This window comes from Herpailurus yagouaroundi, unplaced genomic scaffold, assembly GCF_014898765.1.
Source record: "Herpailurus yagouaroundi ecotype Mexico unplaced genomic scaffold, PumYag 182, whole genome shotgun sequence".
NCBI classification, from domain to species: Eukaryota; Metazoa; Chordata; class Mammalia; order Carnivora; family Felidae; genus Herpailurus; species Herpailurus yagouaroundi.
In genome coordinates, this window is record NW_024412413.1 from 24,367,396 (window position 1) to 24,386,789 (window position 19,394).

Sequence of the window (19,394 nt, forward strand, 5' to 3'; positions counted from 1 at the left end):
TTGCAGGCAGATTCCTGATTCTATAGCTGCCTTTACGCTCTGGTCTGAATGTTTGTGTCTCCTCCCAAATATGTTGAAATGCTAATCCCCAGTATGATATTAGAAGGTGAGGCCTTTGGGAGGTGCTGAGCTCATGACATTAGAGCCCTCCTGAATGGGATAAGTACTGAGAGGCTCCAGAGAGATCCCTAGCCCCTTCTATCACATGAGAAGTCACCATCTAGATACCAGAAAGCAGGCCCTCACTAGGTACTGAACCTGATCTTGGACTTCCAGCTCCCACACCTGTGAGAATTACATTTCTGTTGTTTATAAGCTAGCCAGTCTGTGGTATTTTGTTATAGCGGTGTTAACAGACTAAGACACTTATTTACAACAAAACAAAAACCTCCAGTTCCCTTGGTGGCCTAGCTTTGTGTCGCTTAGTCAGGATGTTCAGCCTAGAATTTGTTTCTTCGGTCCTCGCAGGGATTTTGGAAGTCTTAATAAATCTCCTTCTGCTTAAATAAATTGTAGTGGATTCTATCCTCTCCAGTGGCACCTCAGCAGTTTGCATAAGCATGTATACCTCTGGTACAGAACCTAGAAAACTGATTGTGGTAGCAGAATAAAGGTTCCCAAAAGATGTCCGTGTACTCATCCCCAGAACCTCTGAATATATTAGGTTACAAGGCAAAGGAGAAATATGGCTGCAGAAAGAATTAAGATTGGTTATCAGCTGACCTTCAGAGGGGGAGTTTTCCCAGGTCATCCATGTAGTCCCACTGTAATCCTAGACACCCTTATATGTGGAAAAGGGAAACAAGAGAGAGAGACAGAGTATGTCAGAGTCAGAGAGATTGGAAGATGTAGGGAGGGGCCACAAAACCCTGGAAAACACAAGGAAAGAGATTCTCACCTAACGCCTCCCCTAAAGTACTCCGCTGACACCTTAATTTTGTTAGCCCAGTGAGACCCATTTTAGACTTCTGACCTCCTGAACTGGAAGACAGACCTTGTGTTGTGTTAAACCACTAAATTGTGGCTGTTGGTTACAGCAGGAATACAATGACAACATCAATTGTCTCTAGGGACAAGTCAGTCATTTGTAGAGAAGACAGAAGGGAGACTTTTCTCTCCATGCCCTTTGAGGTCTTTTGAGTTTTGATTCTTGAGAACAAATCACCTATGTAAAAAAACTGAACTAAACTAAAAGAGCCTCTGTACATATTTGACCAATGTCGTCTGGTCTTTAATGTCACAGGAGAAAATTAAGGCCAGTTCAACTCTTCTTTCTTTATAGAAAGTCCACTTTTTCTGACTGAATGCTCACAATTACTTTCTTTGTCTTTATAATCCAAAAGTGATGTCAGAATTTTTCCAGGTATAACCTGCAATATATATTTATTTTCAGAAGAACTTTTGTGGGAAGTGGATCCCTTTGCAACGGTTTCCCTCCAGCCTCAGCCAGAGCTGCATGGGTTTCACTGGTTCTGGGCAAGTATTTACGCTCATTTCCCTGCAACTTTCAGGTGGTGAGAATTCCAACCTTACAATCTCAGGTGGGGTTCTGACTTCTTCCAAGTGACTCATTTTTGGCCCTGACCGGGCAATTTGGCACGTTTCTCTGCATCTACTCAAGCCGGTGGGCAATGTGTTTCTAGTCCTCAATTTGACAAGCCCATTCTGAAGCTCAATTCTAAGCAGTTAGCAGGGTTCTTACCTTCCCTACCCACAGGGCCCTCCTTCCAGACCCCCTCTTTGTCCTGGCATCCAAGTCCCAGCCCTAGCAGTGCCCTCGCCAATGGCATCCTCACCTTCAGCTCTTGCTTAGAATCACTCAATTTACTTTGGTAACTTGAGATTTCCCTTTCCTGACTTCATGCTCAGCTGTAAGTTAAAACAATTTCAGTTCTGTTTTATCCAACCTTGTGTTACATGTTTGGATTGGGGAGGGAAAAAGCATCTTTCATGTCAGCTCAATCCGAAAGGGTGATGCATTCATTCTGCACTTTGATTTCCTGGTAATACTTTCTTATCACACCCAACACAGTGATCAAGGGCACAGCTTTTAGAACCGGATAGATCAGGATTTGCATCAGCAGTAGAAAATTATCCTGGTTACATAACCTCTCTGAGGACCTTTCTTCGTTTAATATATATGCATAATGACACTGCCATGGGATTTTCGTCAAGGACAGATGAAATCACATAAAGCACTAGCGTATGGCATCAGGACACACTGGTCCCACTGTTATCTAGCATTCGCTGCATATGGCTTTCTGTTTTATGTCAGTCTTTGACCAGGCCCTGCTGAAGGTTTTAAAGGATCTTGTTACATTTCTTTTGGCTCCCTGAAGTGTCAGTCTTCCTCTGAGTCTTCAAGAGAGTATTTCATTGTGATTGTCTGGCAATGTTTCCTTACGGGTGCCTTCTGTTGCTTCCTATTTTTCATTGTTGACTCTGTCTAGAATAAAGAATGTCTTCACACCTAGAGTCTGGTAATAGAGGGTGGAGAATATGTGCTCTGCTCTTGGTCATGAGACGGTTCCTTCTCAGATTTAAGTGATCAAAGTATAGAGCTCTGAATGACATTTCTAGAAGCTTGCAGGTGTTGGACCAGGACAGCTCTGCTTCACTGAGGATGGTTCTCATCATGTTCCAATTGTCTCAGCTGCTAATACTATGAACTGATACATAGCAGGTACACACACGCATGTGCGCACACACACACACACACACACACACACACACACACACACATACATCACTGCTATTAGCATAAATGATTTTTCTCCATTCTAATCTGTAAGTAGTGTAATACTTTGGGATTTGAGGATGTAATGTGTTTCCCTAGGTCCCCACCTATGGAGTATTGTGTCTCAGAGGAATACAAGAAATCAAGATAGTAGCAGAGGAATGGCATCTCAGTTTTTAGTTGGTATTGACCCCATGTTTCTGGACCAGGCCCAAGGCAGTAAGGAAAGAACAAATCCTATTTTTTCAGGCTGAAAGCTTTTCTCTGTTTCAACAGGCAGAGCCTATATTAAAGGTCAGCTGTGATCCTAAGTCTTCGTTCACAGTTCTCTTTGTATGTTCTGACAATAGGTTCACCGCCATTAGTTTTCGCAAGACAAACATTTATATTTTCTATAGACCAAGTGCATTTGGTTGTGAGAAGCTGCATCCAGGACCACTAGCCCTAAATTTTACTTTTAATTCAAACTGTCTTACAGAATTTAACAATTCTTATCCCAGCTGAAATTTTTCCTAAAGCCGCAAGAAAATCAAGACAAAAAAGATAAGTATATTTAAATACAACTAGGCCCAAAGTAGGCATCTAATAAATGTGTGTGTTTTTTTGCATTGAAACTAAAAATGATCTTATATTGCCAGTATCATCATCTCAGGGTCTCTATGCCTATAAGACAATGTAGAGAAAACCTCTATAAATTGGATCAGCTGAATCACTCTGGTATCTTCTTATTCTGCAGACGTCATACAGTAGCTCTCTGGTACACATGCTGACCTATTATGGTTCACATACACATGAATAGTCTATTCTGTCATCATGCTTCTCCGATTGCCAATTGCTCTGTTGAGAAAATGTGGTTTTTTATACCTGCCCCACAATATACTTGTTCCAGAAAAAAAAAAATGTTTCCAATTAACTAATATGCCCATCCTGTCTGTCGTCCAGCTTCAGCCTAATTTGCTTCCATTAATATGGACCTCTTAAGAGACATATCTATATAATTCCAAAGTGTATCTCTGTTCTGACTGTCAATGACTGGAACCTCATGGAAGGAAAGACTCACTTTCTTGGTTTTCTAGGACTCCTCCTTCCTTTTGGACACAAATATCTGGTGCAGCCTTCCACACACAAAAATCATGACTATTGGTCACCACCTTGAGTACGCATCAATGCTAGCAAAGGTGAGATTACTGAGGATGTTTTCTCCTGGATGCTAATTTATGCTAATGCAAGGAAAATCAAACAAGTTTTATTTGTTGCTGTTGCCCATTAGCAATTCATTATAATATAAACTTTGTTGCCATCTGGGTATTTGTAGCAGTCAGGAGGGGATTCAGTACCTCCTTCCAACCCAAATACTGAAGTGAGGGAAATCATCAGCATGAATTAATTATCAGTCTGCTAGGAAAATACTGGAGGGCAAACTATTACCCTTAAGGCAAGGCAAAATGCAAAATAGATGGGACTTCAAAATTTGGTCATTTCAAATTACTATTTTTGTAAAACAGTAAAAGAGTGCTAATGGTACAAAACAGAAACTGAAAATTGGAATATACTATGAAAATCACTGAGAAGGGCAAAGAAATCACACATTCTAGCAGTAAGCACAGCTAAGATGAAGACCACCTGCTCAACTGATCAACTCAGATCATTTGGATCCGGGATGCGGCTCCTCACTGCATGTGCCCATGGGTGACATCATTAACGGATCACTGCAACACCTTTTCCTGTATTTCCATACAGGGGTTCAGAATTCCTCTCACGTAGCTGCCAGCCACAAACTGGACTTGTCACGTAAGATAGTTTGGATTATCATTCAGCAAACATTCGTGCCCCTCTCCCTTCCTCGCCTGGCACAGTGGATTCCCCTTCCTCACTGATGTTGGACTTGGCCGTATGATTTGCCATGGCCAGTGAGATGTGGTGTGAAGAGAGACCTTGAGTGTACTTCTGTGATAGAGCTTGGCCCCTTTGCTCTGCTGTACACCGTGAGAAGAGCATGCTCCAAACAGCCACTGCCTCCTCAGCCTGGGCTTCATAACAAATGTACATGGACCAGACCAAGTCAAAGGATGAATTCTCATTGCCACTAAGTTCTAGGGTTGTTTGATACACAGCATAATTTTGGTAATAACTGCTTAATACAGCATTTTAGATGAAACCGACGAAACAAAATCCCACCAGACATCAAAGCAATAAATAGGAAAACCACAACTTGGCATAAAAAGTTCATCTAATGGTTTAACCTCAGGCAATACATTTTTGGATTGGAAAGGAAGAAAGCCAAGGAAAGGGATGGTTTTAGACACTAATCCTTTGGCTAAAGTTGACTTAACACTTCAGCAGAGTAAGCTGCTGCCTACAGATGTGTTTTCAGCGGCTTTAGGAAGAACACTCCCACCCCCACCAGGTTAAAGTAGCACTCTTCACCGCATTTGGCTCAATGCTCACCTAGTGCCAAGGAAAATTAGTTATTGTTGTTACTGAAATGTCAGCCTGGAAGTAAGACTCCAGCACCTTATGTCTTTGAACCATCCAAGTGTTCAGCATACAAGAAGCACTCAATAACTATTTTTCAAATGAATGAATGGACAAACACATAAATGAATCTTAAATATATTACTGCTGATCTGACTTAGAGGTTTATATGACGGTTTGCTAGCTAACAAAGGAGCCGTAAAATAGAAAAAACAAATAATAGTGAGATCAAGTTTAAATTCTAACCTCTCATTCATTAATTCATTGAACAATTACGAGGGGCGCCTGGGTGGTTCAGTGAGTTAAGCCTCCAATTTCAGCTCAGGTCATGATACCACAGTTCATGGGTTCTAGCCCCACATTGGGCTCTGTGCTGACAGCTCAGAGCCTGCAGCCTGCTTCAGATTCTGTGTCTCCCTCTCTCTTTGCCTCTCTCCCACTTGTGCTCTCTTTCTCTCTCTCAAAAATAAACAAACAAAAAAATGAAAAAAAATAAACAATTACAAATGCCTGTCATGTGCAAGTAATGTGTGATTTTCTGCAGTTAGGGCAGCAAGTCAAATAAAGTCCCTATCCTCAGGAAGCTGATGATAGCTTAATGAGAGAAAGAGTTCAAACATGTATACCCATGTGCACACCCATACATGCACATGCACACACACAAATATAAAATAACTAAGAAAAAGAACAGAGAACTACGTGAGAGCACTAGGGTGAGCACACATTTTAGGGGATCAGGAAAGGATCCACAAGTAAATATTTCCAAAAGGCCTCATTTGACATGTGTGAACTGGAAAATAGACAGAAGGAAATACCATTTTTCACAGAGTCCTGCATCTGAAATGCAACAGCTGATTGAGTAACACAGACGTACATACAATGAAGTGATGCCCCTTTGTTTCGGCAGCTAGGCTGCAGAGCCCCTGTCTTTCTGAGGTTCCTCCTGCCATGATACTCTCTAAGCTAAAACCCAACAAATCACCATGATTAAACCTTTGCAACTTGATTATGCATTACATGTATCAGGTTTTTATAAAATGCCTAGACATTTCAAACATACCAAGCAAATAATCTGTATATGAAGACAAAAGATCCACAGTGGCAAATTCGGGGATATTTGGTAAGGCCCCTTGGCTGACTTTATCAGTTCTAGCATTCTTCTTTCCAATAAGTAGATTAACTGCTAGCACAGCTTCACTGACCTAAAATTAATGCAGAATTAGAATTCATAAATGTAAGCTTTCCGATTCATAGATTATCCATTAGGCCCATAATGTGAAAAAGTGAATTCATAAAATCATATTCAATATACATTGGAAGAAAAAATAAAGACAATCTGGAAAACAACATGTGATGCCCAACATGTAGTATATACCATTGTCAAACAAATCATTATTGTTGACAATTTAATTAATGCATGAGTCACTTTAAATAGGCTATCTCACCTAGCTCTGAAAGATATTTGCCAAAATGTCAAAATGTGCACATATGTATCTGCCAATACTTTCATTAAAGAAAAGCCGAAACAAACAAAGACAGGTCTGCCTAATAAAGATTAAAAACACAACATACTTAAGGAGCAATCCTAATCTTCCCAAAGAAAGATCATTGGCATAAATCCTAAAGAATGTGAATTTTCCTTTCTCTTGTCTAGATACATTATGCTGTCTTAACAACTAGTAGGTAGAGGATACAGACAGGCCAGTTAAAAGGAAGCTTAAATAAAAATCACACCATGGGGCGCCTGGGTGGTGCAGTCAGTTAAGCGTCCGACTTCAGCCAGGTCACGATCTCGCGGTCCGTGAGTTCGAGCCCCGCATTAGGCTCTGGGCTGATGGCTCAGAGCCTGGAGCCTGTTTCTGATTCTGTGTCTCCCTCTCTCTCTGCCCCTCCCCCATTCATGCTCTGTCTCTCTCTGTTCCAAAAATAAATAAACGTTGAAAAAAAAATTAAAAAAAAAAAAATCACACCAACCTGGGCAGCAGCTCTTATCACAGTCCAGGCCAGTGAACCGTACATTTCAAATCTATTTACTGTTGGTTCTTTAATAGAACTATGCCTTCTGGTAGGAGTCTAAAAAATATAGCACATATGTTATAATAAAGATAGATAAAGATACCATGAAGTTGCATAATAAATTTTCTCATCCTCTGAAAATGACATTTCAGTGGAACACTATATAGCCATTAAGAATAATAATGTAAAAATAAAGAATAATAATGTATGTATTAGATGTATTGACATGAAAAGATGTTCAAATATATTAGAGACAGAAAAGTAGAGGTTACAAAATAGTATGCAAAGTACGATCCTATTTTTAAAAAGATATGTATACACATATATTCCCTGTATACACAAGCAAAGAAAATTATTAACAGTGGTTATTATGGCTCTTAAGGGTGCTTATTTTTCTCATCTTTTCTAATTTTTTATACTGAGCTTGGATTTGAATAACAATAAAATAAACACAAATGGCATTTTAAGGAAAGTATTTACTTAAAATGGTATTTGCCATTTTAATAGATGATTTATAAGTTGAATGCATTGTGTGAGAATGTGAGAAATAAGAATATTACTTAAAGGTTTCTGATAGATATTCGCTATCACTTTTCTAACTGGGGAACTATTAAAGGATGATGTAATCATAAAGTTCCATAGAATAGCAAAAATAGAAATGAATGAAGATATTTTATTACCGTGTGTGTGTGTGTTCAATTTTTTAAATAAGAAAGTCAATGCTACAAAAATTAACAGAAAGAAACTCCAATGGCAATGTAATATCTGCCTGTTTTACATTTTTAAAGATAGCTAAAATAAGTATTAATAGTTAATTCTTAATATTTAACTAATATGGATAAAACTGTTCAATTAGACTGCTTGGTTCTAATTTTTTGATGCTCATATTTTGGCCAATTCCTTGATCTTCAACAAGACTGCAGAATAAAACAAACAATAACAAAGATATCTTTGTTTTACTTCTGGCTACAGGACTCCCAAGGAAAAAGAAAGCCAGTGAATAGTGCTGATGCCAGAGCAGGAAACACAATGTGTAAATGTGGCCTAGCCTAGATCAAGCGCTAAGATTGGCTGGAGGTAGATGATACCTGGAGAAGCCACCTATGGATAATCTAAGCAATACAGCCCTCTCCCAAAATACAAGAACCCTAGTCATTAGCTGTAATGAAGCCACTTAGGCTTTGGGGTAGCCCTTGTGGCTTACTGGCTCTGTAAGTTTGGGCAATTTACCTATTTAAATTCTGGAAAGAATACTAATAGGCACTAAATGAAGAATACATAATAACATTAAATAACTATAATGTAAGAACAATGCCGAGCATGGAGCCTACTTAAGATTCTTCCTTTCTCCCTCCCTCCCTCACTCTCTCTCTCTCTTTCTCCCTCTGCTCCTCTCCCCTGCTCACACAGTCTCTCTCTCTAAAACAAACTAATAATCATCATCATAATAATAAATTAATTAAAAATCAAAAGTTACTGGCCTCATATATCTCCAAAGCACCCACATCCTGCCCACAGGATCTCCCTCAGTCTAGATCCCTGGAATTCAAACGTGGCCCACAGACCAGCAGAAATGCCAAATCTCAGACCCCATCCTTGACTTACTGAATCAGACTCTGCATTTTCACAGGATCCCCAGAGATGCTTCTGCCCCTTGGTTTGGAAGCACCGCTCTAGAAGTGCATGCCCCTGCAACTATTTGCATGGTCCCCTTCTCATCCAGTAAATCCCACCTCTTGCCACTGCATCATTCACAATCCCACCAACCCAAGTTCTTTCCTAATCTCCAATTTTACTACCTAAACCAACCCCCCTTCCTTCTCTTCTTTCTCTCCCTTTCTTCCCCCTCCTCCCCCCCACCCAACCTTCCTTCCTCTTACTTTTTTCCTTTACTGGTTTATTGTCTCTCTCCCTCTACTGAAAACTAGTTCCACGAGAACAAGGACTAAGTTTGTCTTAATCACTGCTTAATAACCTTCCAGAATACTGTCTGGGTCAGAGTGAATGTTCAATAGGTATGTGATGAATAAATGAATGACTCTATCAAAAAGTGATCTGTTAGCAGGCCATATCAGTAATGAACATATTACTTGTCCATCTGCTTAACCAATATACCATTTCCTACAATTTCCTGATTAATACTAATACCTTAGATTATTTACATATGCCTACATTTCATGTATTACATTTTAACAGGCAAAACTGTCCACAGGAACTCTTATTTCCAGAGCCTTATATACAACAGGCACATGAAAAGATGCTCAACATCACTCCTCATCAGGGAAATACAAATCAAAACCACACTGAGATACCACCTCACGCCAGTCAGAGTGGCTAAAATGAACAAATCAGGAGACTATAGATGCTGGAGAGGATGTGGAGAAACGGAAACCCTCTCACACTGTTGGTGGGAATGCAAACTGGTGCAGCCACTCTGGAAAACAGTGTGGAGGTTCCTCAAAAAAATTAAAAATAGATCTACCCTATGACCCAGCAATAGCACTGCTAGGAATTTACCCAAGGGATACACGAGTGCTGATGCATGGGGGCACTTGTACCCCAATGTTTATAGCAGCACTTTCAACAACAGCCAAATTATGGAAAGAGCCTAAATGTCCATCAACTGATGAATGGATAAAGAAATTGTGGTTTATACACACAATGGAATACTACTTGGCAATGAGAAAGAATGAAATATGGCCCTTGGTAGCAACGTGGATGGAACTGGAGAGTGTGATGCTAAGTGAAATAAGTCATACAGAGAAAGACAGATACTATATGTATTCACTCTTATGTGGATCCTGAGAAACTTCACAGAAGACCATGGGGGAGGGGAGGAAAAAAAAAGTTAGAGAGTGAGAGAGCCAAACCATAAGAGACTCTTAAAAACTGAGAATAAACTGAGGGTTGATGGGAGTGGGAGGGAGAGGAGGTGGGTGATGGGCACTGAGGAGGGAACCTGTTGGGAGGAGCACTGGGTGTTGTATGGAAACCAATTTGACAATAAATTTCATATTAAAAACAAAACAAAACAAAAAACATACAGAGAAGTATCTAAACATGAGTGTGACTATAAAGTAATAAATGAATTTCTCCAAATCATACATAAAAATCAGTCTCATTATTTCAATAGCACAGAGTTAACAAAGGCAATTAACTTAAGATTTCTAATAAAATAGTTTATTACCTTAAGTGTTAATGGTGGTGTTGAAAGATTGTTTTTTGGCTTCCTCATATGTAAAAATAATAAGGCCATTTCTAAGTAGGAGTCTCTTATCAACCTAAAATGATAGAACACTGTACTTATTAAATAGTTTCACCACTCATAATCATTTTGCACCATTTTCCACAATTTCTGAGCTGATGAAAGGTAAAAATAGACAAAACCAGTATCTGTCCCAAATACACACCTTCTTTTCACAGCACCATTGGCAGAGACAGCAGCACCTTCCTCCCTACTGAAATTGGAAGCTCTTGAAGAGAGTTGAGAATTCTACCTTGTCCTGTGCTGGCAACACTCCATGGCATGACTGCTCTGAAGCCCAGCATCCATACCATTCTAGAATATTCCAGCACACAAGTCACTAAAGAAGTGAAAATCAGGACTGAAGGAACCTACCTTGAAAATCAGACCTCTTTTTCTACCCTCCTATACTAATGAAAATGGAAAGAGACATGGAGTAATGCAGAAAGCAGTTGTATGATATGGGTGAGGTCTGTGTATTCACTATCAAACCTGTCAGTTGGGGCTATTTAAATCAGTACAGTTGTAACAATGGCAGGTTATTCTCAATCTTAAGATGATTTTTATATAGAGTTAAGTTGGCCATCCCTGGCCCTGTTGACCAGAGTGAATATCCACATAAATCCCTTCTAGATACAATTTCACATCCATGGAAGCTGCTGGAATCCTGGGACAGATAGGAGATCGAAGTGAGTAAAGACTAGAAGCAATACACAGTCCAGTATGCCACCATGATAACTGCCATCACCAACCATTGCTGTAAATGAGGCGTTGGGTCAGAGCAAAGGGCAACAACCTTGGAAAGGAAGTCAGTAAATCTGGTGGACAATGGACCCCAGTGAACTAGTCCTGCCGTAGGAAGATGGTCTCCCAGTCATCCCAGCCTTGAATGTTCAATGTACTACCAGAGCATGGGACTTAAGCCAAAATATGTTATAATAATGGGAAGATTTTTTTTTACCCCGAGTTTTGATCATTTCTCAAGCTTAGTTGTATAGCTTCAAATAAACTCTCAAGTTGTGAACTTGGAGATTTCTCTTCCATCAATATTTGACGTTCTATTTTGCCTGAAAGAATAAAAAAAATTATGTACACAAATGGTTTTTCCTTTTTCTATCATTTAGAACTTTAGAATAAACATTTCATGCTGGGACTTCAGAAAACTGGATGTGCTGTCCTTCCTGCCCATCTGTCTGTTGTTTTTGCTGTAAGGTCAGCCAATAGTGCAAGATCTTTTACTTCTTTCCCCAGGAGTCTCCGGGTTCATCCTGCCTTTAGTTAGCAACACTGAGTCAAAGCCTCCTTTGGCTTTCCAGACACAAGTGTTCTTACCATCTTATTTTTATATTTCCTTACTTTGTACCTCCCTTTCCTCCTGTGGGGCCCATTCCCTTTGTCTACATCCATGTCCTCTTCCTCTTGTATTACAGATACAGTATTGCGGATCTCTGTCTAGTATTGCAGATCTCATAGAAAACATCTCTGCTAAATCCTAAAAAGTCAGCAAACACTTGAAAACCATTACAAATGATGCAAATACTTCAGCGTTCACACCGCTCTCGACCCCATGGTTAGTCACAACGTTCAGTGGAATGGCACTTTTGTAGCCAAAGGGCAAGGAAGGAAAATCATATAATCGCTATAAAAAGAATTCAGTTTTCATTTAGTGTGTGGACAGGGCACAGAGCCTCCCAGGGTTAGGTTCACGCCTGGGCACTATCATTTAGTAGCTGCTGACTTAGAGAAGGTTTCTTAACCAGACTGTACCTCATTTTCCTCATCTGTCAAGTAGGATTAGCCATGCATACCCTGTAGAACTGTTGTAAGAATCGGCAATATGAGAGGTTACACACTGACTACTATAGGGCCTTGCATCTAGTCGACGATCAACAAATGATAGCAACCATCACCGTCACTCTTGTCATGCCCAAAGTAGCCACAGTAATAATGCAAATATATTGTACATAACTTATAATTACAGGGGTGCTACAGCTATTTAAGTGGGTATGTATCTTTTATAGAAATTAACTAAAATGCTTAGCTAAGGAATGAAATCACGCATAAAAAATGCCTTCCAAGCATTCTTTAAGAAACATTATTTATAGCTAAATGGCTGATGCTGACATTTTTGAGTCAAACATAAAACTTTGTCTAAGGAGGGTCAATTGTAATTATAAAAGAGACTAAGTAGTAGTACTCTTTTTCCCCTTTCTTGATATAAGTTTGCCAAAGGTACCACTTTTGTGTCATCACTAAGCCCTTTATAAAATATGTATTTTTTTACAGTCAGTGACCAGATTTTCAAGAAGCACATTGTTAATAGGAAAAAAAAAATCCCATAAACTTTATCACAGTTCTGACCCCAAGTACATCTTACCTTTCTGAAAAAGAATTTCTGCCTCTACCTCACGTTCTTCTGCTGCTGCTACCTTACAGAGCTTCCGTGCCATTTCAAAAAGATGAAGGGCAGGTAACCACTTCGAGGGATCCTTCTTTTTACTGGTATAATAGACTTGTTTGGCCACTGTATGTCCTAAAGGGAACAAGTCGGATGGCGAAGAAAGAATGAAACACACAGCGTTTGTAACAAGCCTCCACGTTACCAGATTTCTCTCACAATAAATTTGCTTAAGAACTCTAGTAGTCTTTATTTTCTAGCATCTAAGAAATATTTTTTAAACTCAATATTCAAATATTTCAATGAACTTGAACAGTAGGACTTAGAAACTTTATCTTTGATAAATTTCAACATTTTCTTATTTTTAAAATGAAGGATATAATCTCTCAGGTCTCTTTCAGCTCCAACATTTCATGATGCTCTACAGAACAACTGTGTTCCTAACATGAGGTTGTTAGTAGGAAAACGTCTGTAAGTCTTATGAAGCTTTATATTTTTCCCAGTAAAAATTTGCATATATTAATAAGCAGTAATTTTGTTTCTATTCAGCTCTATTAGTGGTGGCTTGCTATGCATATTTTATCACTGCAACTAGATGCCAAAGCCATTTGGATAAGGGCCACATGCTGTACTTCTTGTGTGGTCCCGTCATCATTTAAGATAATGAAGGACTGTTGTATTGTTGAAGAGGCATTAGACGTAATCTGTGTGCCCTCACAGACAGACAGACAGACAGACAGACACGTAGCAAATATTTTCTGAATGCTGGATAAAATGAGAGGCACTGGGCAAAAATGAGAAAAGAGAAAAAGAAGAGCTCAGGCTTATTAAGTGATTCCTACAATCCAGGTACCATCCCAAGGACTTAAGCATTATCTCGTGTAATCCTCCCAAATCTGAATGGATGTCATTAGTACACTTCACAGAGGACAAAACAGCGGCACAGTGATTATTTTATTTTATTTTATTTGCCCAAAGTCATGTGACTTGTAAGAAGCAGGGCTGTTATTAGAACCCAGGCAGTCTGACTCCAGGGCCCACACTCTAAATTATGACAAGAGTAAGACCAGACTGGAGTAAGACCAGAAATCTTTCTCCAGAGTCCATGCTCTTTAATCCCAACAATTACCAATCATGAGTAGATCCCAGGTAAGGGTATGCTAGTAGCATTTTGTCCAAGGCAACCTCATTTTTCAACACATCTGCCTTTTATATGTCTCATTTATTGTTTCAAATTATATTAGAGCTCTTTATTCATATACGACAACATTATCAATTATCTTCAAGTAATTTGGGCACTGACATATATGTACTATATATAAAATCTATGTTATATATAATAAAGTATTAATATATAATAAAAGCACTTGCATTGTCTTCTGGATTTCTATTGAAACAATAAAGGGATTTGTTACAGAAATTACTGACAGTTCTCTCTCTCTCTCCCCCTAAGAGGATGACAGGCTGTCTGAGGGCAGAGATGATCACTGGCTCCCTCTTGTATCCCCACTCCCCAGCATCATTCTTGCATCTTTCTTCACTGCTATTATGTAAGCAATCAATAATCTATTTTTTAATCTCATAAAGAAGCTCGAGGTTCAGTCATTAGTGGGAAAAATAATCTCAAATAGTGCTTGGTTTTATGAAAGTCTCAGAATGGCTTTTTCCATCAGAGGCTTTCACAAAGGAAAAACAATTGTTTAAATGGCTCTATTCTTGCGATGCAATCTATACTCTCCCTATAAAGGAAAACTGTCGAGAAAGCATCAAATCAGATGATTTTATGCTTCATAATATTGAAGTGCTCCTTTTTCCAATAAACATCAACTCTGTGAAAAAGAAGTTGTGAAACTGATGTTGTTTTGACAGAAAAGCTGCTTTTGGTTTTGTTTTCTAGGTCTGTATTTAATATAATATAACAGAAAGCAAGCTGTTCTGCCTCAAGTGAGTCTAAAAAACAGTGGCACTATTGTCACAGAGTGGTGACACATCTTCAGGATTAGGAAGTCAGGAAAGCAGAGAATACATTTGATTTCACACAATCTGCACAATTTAACACAATCTGTACTTTAAGCTCTTGTAGAAATTGAATATATTGATAATATAACAAACTGTGAACTAAAAATATACAAAAATAGCTCTTATGGGGTCAGATTGCTGGAAGGAAGTCTAGAGGTCAGCTAGGCCAGCCTAATCTCATAAATAAGGAGACTCAACAATATAGAGGTGATACAATTTACCCAAAGTAAAATTCATCTCTGATGATGATGATGATGAGGAATCACATAAAATAATAATGAGTAATAATCATGAGGGGTAGAAGGGAGAAGATCCTGGACAGATGATGGTTTGACCACACACAGCTCTCTTGCCCTCCCTTCACACTGTACTCCAACCATCCGCCTCTCCTTAGCTGACCAGCTACTGGTACAGGAGGCAAATGGGTACCAGGAAGTGAGGGGTATGTTTTAAAATGTAGGTTTCTTTACTGTTCAGGTGTGTTTCATTACTGTACAGACCAGGAGACAACTGCCACTGAAAACATAGTTTACGACAGTTCCCAAGAAGCTGGGGCACACCACATCACACCGGGCCAGATAGAAAAGCCCAAAAGTTGGTCAGGAAGTAGAGGGAGCGAGGGGAAAATGTGGACAAGAATCTTTATTTTAGATGTGGTAGGAAGGGATGGGTAGGTTGGGGTAAACAGGCAAAGCAGGTTTCGGATTAGCTAGTCTAAAATAATTTCAGCGGGCTGAGCTAGTAGTCTGATGATACCTCTCCCAGGGGTGATTAGGGCAGGAAAACAATGGTTCAGAGTGTCAGAGCCCAGCAAAGGACTACAAGGGAGCCCAATAAAGGTTCAGAGAATGGGCTCTGGAATAGTCTCCATTTAAAGGGCATGCTCACAGGATAGTGGTTTGGTAATCTCTAGGCATTGGCTAGCCCCAGGAAGTCCTTCCCTAGTCAGCAGGACCCCAGATGTCAAAGTATCAGAAATACAGAAAAGAAAAAGGCATGATTAATATAGGTTAGAACACAGAGAGCTGCTATAAGATTTCCTGCCCTCTGAGCTGGACAAAAGCCTGGGAGCTCGAGGCAGTCAGCCTTGGGTCAAAGGCCAGAGATGGTGTCCTAGAGAAAGCTTGACACAATCTGTAAGCTCCAGAGAAGGACAGCACTGGTCAGCTCCACTTTGGCTCCAGAGGGCTGTACGTCTCTTGCTTCCTGGTCCACCAGCTCCCATCAGGTCCAGTCAGAGCTGGCTCCAGTCTAACCTACAATCGATTCTTCAGCTGACTTCCTCCCATGAGGCTGCCCCTAGTCCACTCTGATCAGGCTATCCTGGTGTCCTGCACTTCCAGAACAGGTCAAGCTTGTCCTGACCTCAGAACCTACAACACGGCTCTCTCTGTCTCCATCATGCATAACTAGTCACTTGCAATTTAAGGTTTAGGGTTAAATACCACTTCCACACAGAGCTCTTCACCAATGACTCTACTTAAACAGGCACCCTTCCCTTCATTGTTCTTTATCAGCAGAACTCATCCACATATTTCACAAAATGGATCACAATTTATAATTACATACCTATATGTAATGCATTATCGTACAAAGCTTTCTGTACCCTTACTCATTTTCTGCCTGGTACTTGTCAAATATATATTTTATTTTATACAATATTTATCTCTATTAAATTTCATAAGGGGGATATTTTATAAACATTAAAAGATTTTATACAATATTTATAATATGCACTTCTCCATATGGTTTGTTTACTTGCTTATTTCTACCTCCCACATGAAGATCAGTGACTGTACCTGTTTAACCTCCAGTAATTTCCCAGGACCTCACCCAGAATCTGGAGCACAGTAAATAATCAAAAACTATTCATTAAAATAAATGGAGCCCGAGTATTCATAAATATTGCCCCATTTGAATGTACTCCTAGGATAGCCTACCTGAAAATGACAATTTCTCATCAGTGACTTGAGTATAATGTATGTTAAAGCATTCTTACCAATCCTCATTTTTGTTTTGGCCAATAACATGACATGGGGAAGATAGATATTTTTCAAAGGCTGCGATGGACTTGCAGAGTCAGTGTTTGATAAAGGAAATTCAATCGTTTCTCCGAAAGTTAGCATCTGTGAAAGGAACACTGTATTAGTGACTAGCTAATGTGGTTTTGAATAAGACGATGGAAAAGTCAGTGTCTAAGTCTTGAGGACACAAAAGTGCACCCACCTGTTCAATAAGAATGTTGTGAGCCTGAGTTAACAAACATAATTTTTCTGTTTTTGAAGAAGGAGTTTCCTTGAATTTCTCAGCTTTTGTTAAGTCATCCAGCAAAAGCATGCTTCTCACCAGGGTTAAATGAGATCGAGGGGAAATAAATTCACTTTCTTCAAGCAAATGTATTATAGCCTATTAAAATAAAATTATTGCTTTTGATAGTCCTGTTTCCAATCCACTGAAACAAGAGCTGGCCAAACTGTTACGCATTCAGCATCTAATGGGATTTAAAATTCTCTCCTTTTGTTCTAATCAGAATCAGTAGGTGAATATCAATGTGAATGAGGTCTCCTTCCTACCTGAAGGTTTGTTATGATGTCTGCCTTTAAATGCTTTTCTTGTAGGCCAATGATTACAGCTTGCATCAAGAATTCAGCTTGTAGCTCCCTGTCACCTGCACTTTTTGCTTCCATGCACCCTTCGTTGATGAGGCTGACGTAATCTGTCATATTGTTTTCTAAAGTGAATAAATGCAGTTATTTAAAATGCACTGAGAAAGTAAGAAAGCACATACGCATAAGACCCCCAATATTCATCACAGGAATATTGTATAATAGAGAAAGGAAGATACAAAGACAGAAAACAGACTCTACATGAAACATTAAAAAAAATGTGCTGCAATTTGGGGGAAAGTACTTTAGGGTATTCCAATGCTACAAAAGTAATAATGTTACATGAAAAATATTTAATGTGAGAGATGGATAGAGATGGCTGGATAGATTTACAAACAGATAAAGTATATGCACCAGGCTATGATCTAAAACTTTATAAATTTAACCCATTTAAGACTGACAATAACCCTATGAAATAGGTACAATAATTTCCATTTTTGCCAGAGGAAGAAACTGAGGCATAGGGGGATTAAGAGAGTTGACCAAGGAGGAAGTGGTGGACCGAATATCTGAACCTAAGTCAGGTACCCAGCGACAGAATCTGTGCTCGAGCCCCCTACACTACGCTGCCTCCCTGAATGACAAGAAGACTTGCATGTTGGTATTTTGAAATCTCCTTGCCTGTTTTGCATACATCAGAAACACAGAGGCTATTTTCAGTGTTACGGAAATGACTATTTTTATAACATGAATTCTCTTATTCTGGAAACAGATCAAGCTATAAAGTTGGAAAATGTGAATGTTATAATCGAATGTATCCCAATAAAACCTCCATTACCTAAGTAAAATTAATGTTTAGGAAAACTTTTATTAAGAAAACAGGATATTTGTACCTGTCACAATTCCAACGCCGTGAATCTGTGCAACAAAGGCGGTCACCAATGCTAGGCGGCATCTCAACCACAGATGGATGTTGAAATGTTCTCGAGAATTTAGGGAAGTAGGATCTAGAAACTCACCATCATCTTTATTTTCAGTGGCCTAAACAATATTAAAATGATTGTTATCTTGCCATCTAGTAATTTCAAAGTTTTTGCCTAAATGCTAAATGAAAGTTAAGAGAAGCATCTGATATCATTTACTACTAACTTTTTAATTTTGGAAAATTTGTCTTGCATATTCTATAAAATGGAAAAAATACACACACACACACACACACACACACACACACAAAACAAATAAAATGATTCATAATCCCGCCATGCTCTATTAACATTTGGAATATTGCTTTTCAGCTTTTCTCTTTCTTTCTGTACCCATTATAGAAAATAGTTTTGCACTCTGAATTTTTCATTGCAAATGATATTATCAGCAGTATCTAGGTCTTCAAAAATTTTGTGAACATCATTTTAATGGCTGAAGAATAATAAATAATATATTGAGTACTTATTATATTCCAGGTACTGTGTCAAATGCCTTACACACATTATCTTATTTAGTCCTCCCGAAAAGCCAAAGAGGGGTTATTATTTTTTCTGTCTTACAGATGGGAGAACTGAGACCTAGAAAGGTTAACTATTTGCTTAAACTCCATTACATTTTGGCAGAGGTGGGATTCAAACTTGCATCCTGAATTTAGAGCTCCCTGTCTTAATCCATTGTGCTACACTATTATATGCCGCTCACATTCCAAATGTGTATCATAATTGATTTACCATCTTCGTTACTGCACTTTACAAGGGGTGGCCAATACTCTGGTTTCTCTTCAGATCGTATAAATCTTTCGCCTTTTACAAGGAGGTGGCTAATGTCCAGATCTACTGAGAGGGAAGGACAAGGGGAGCTTTTCCTAATAGGAGGAATCCATTTTAGACACTTGGGAACTTTAAAACCATCTAG

The 19,394-nt window shown here is 39.1% G+C and overlaps 1 protein-coding gene across 3 annotated transcripts in view; it reads right to left on the reverse strand.

The window, feature by feature from the left end:
* The window catches only part of CFAP54 (cilia and flagella associated protein 54), a 292,859-nt gene that overhangs the window by 66,069 nt on the left and 207,396 nt on the right, over window positions 1-19,394 (reverse strand). For 2 of the 3 annotated variants that reach the window (XM_040491156.1, XM_040491155.1), the window contains 9 exons: window positions 18,389-18,536; window positions 17,463-17,620; window positions 17,116-17,295; window positions 16,889-17,015; window positions 12,850-13,005; window positions 11,434-11,539; window positions 10,416-10,509; window positions 7,187-7,285; window positions 6,273-6,414 (listed from right to left, as the gene is read on the reverse strand). In XM_040491156.1, the coding sequence (XP_040347090.1) occupies window positions 6,273-6,414; window positions 7,187-7,285; window positions 10,416-10,509; window positions 11,434-11,539; window positions 12,850-13,005; window positions 16,889-17,015; window positions 17,116-17,295; window positions 17,463-17,620; window positions 18,389-18,536 (1,210 nt within the window). The remainder of the gene's footprint in view (window positions 1-6,272; window positions 6,415-7,186; window positions 7,286-10,415; window positions 10,510-11,433; window positions 11,540-12,849; window positions 13,006-16,888; window positions 17,016-17,115; window positions 17,296-17,462; window positions 17,621-18,388; window positions 18,537-19,394) is intronic. The other variant, XM_040491157.1, reaches the window with a different exon arrangement.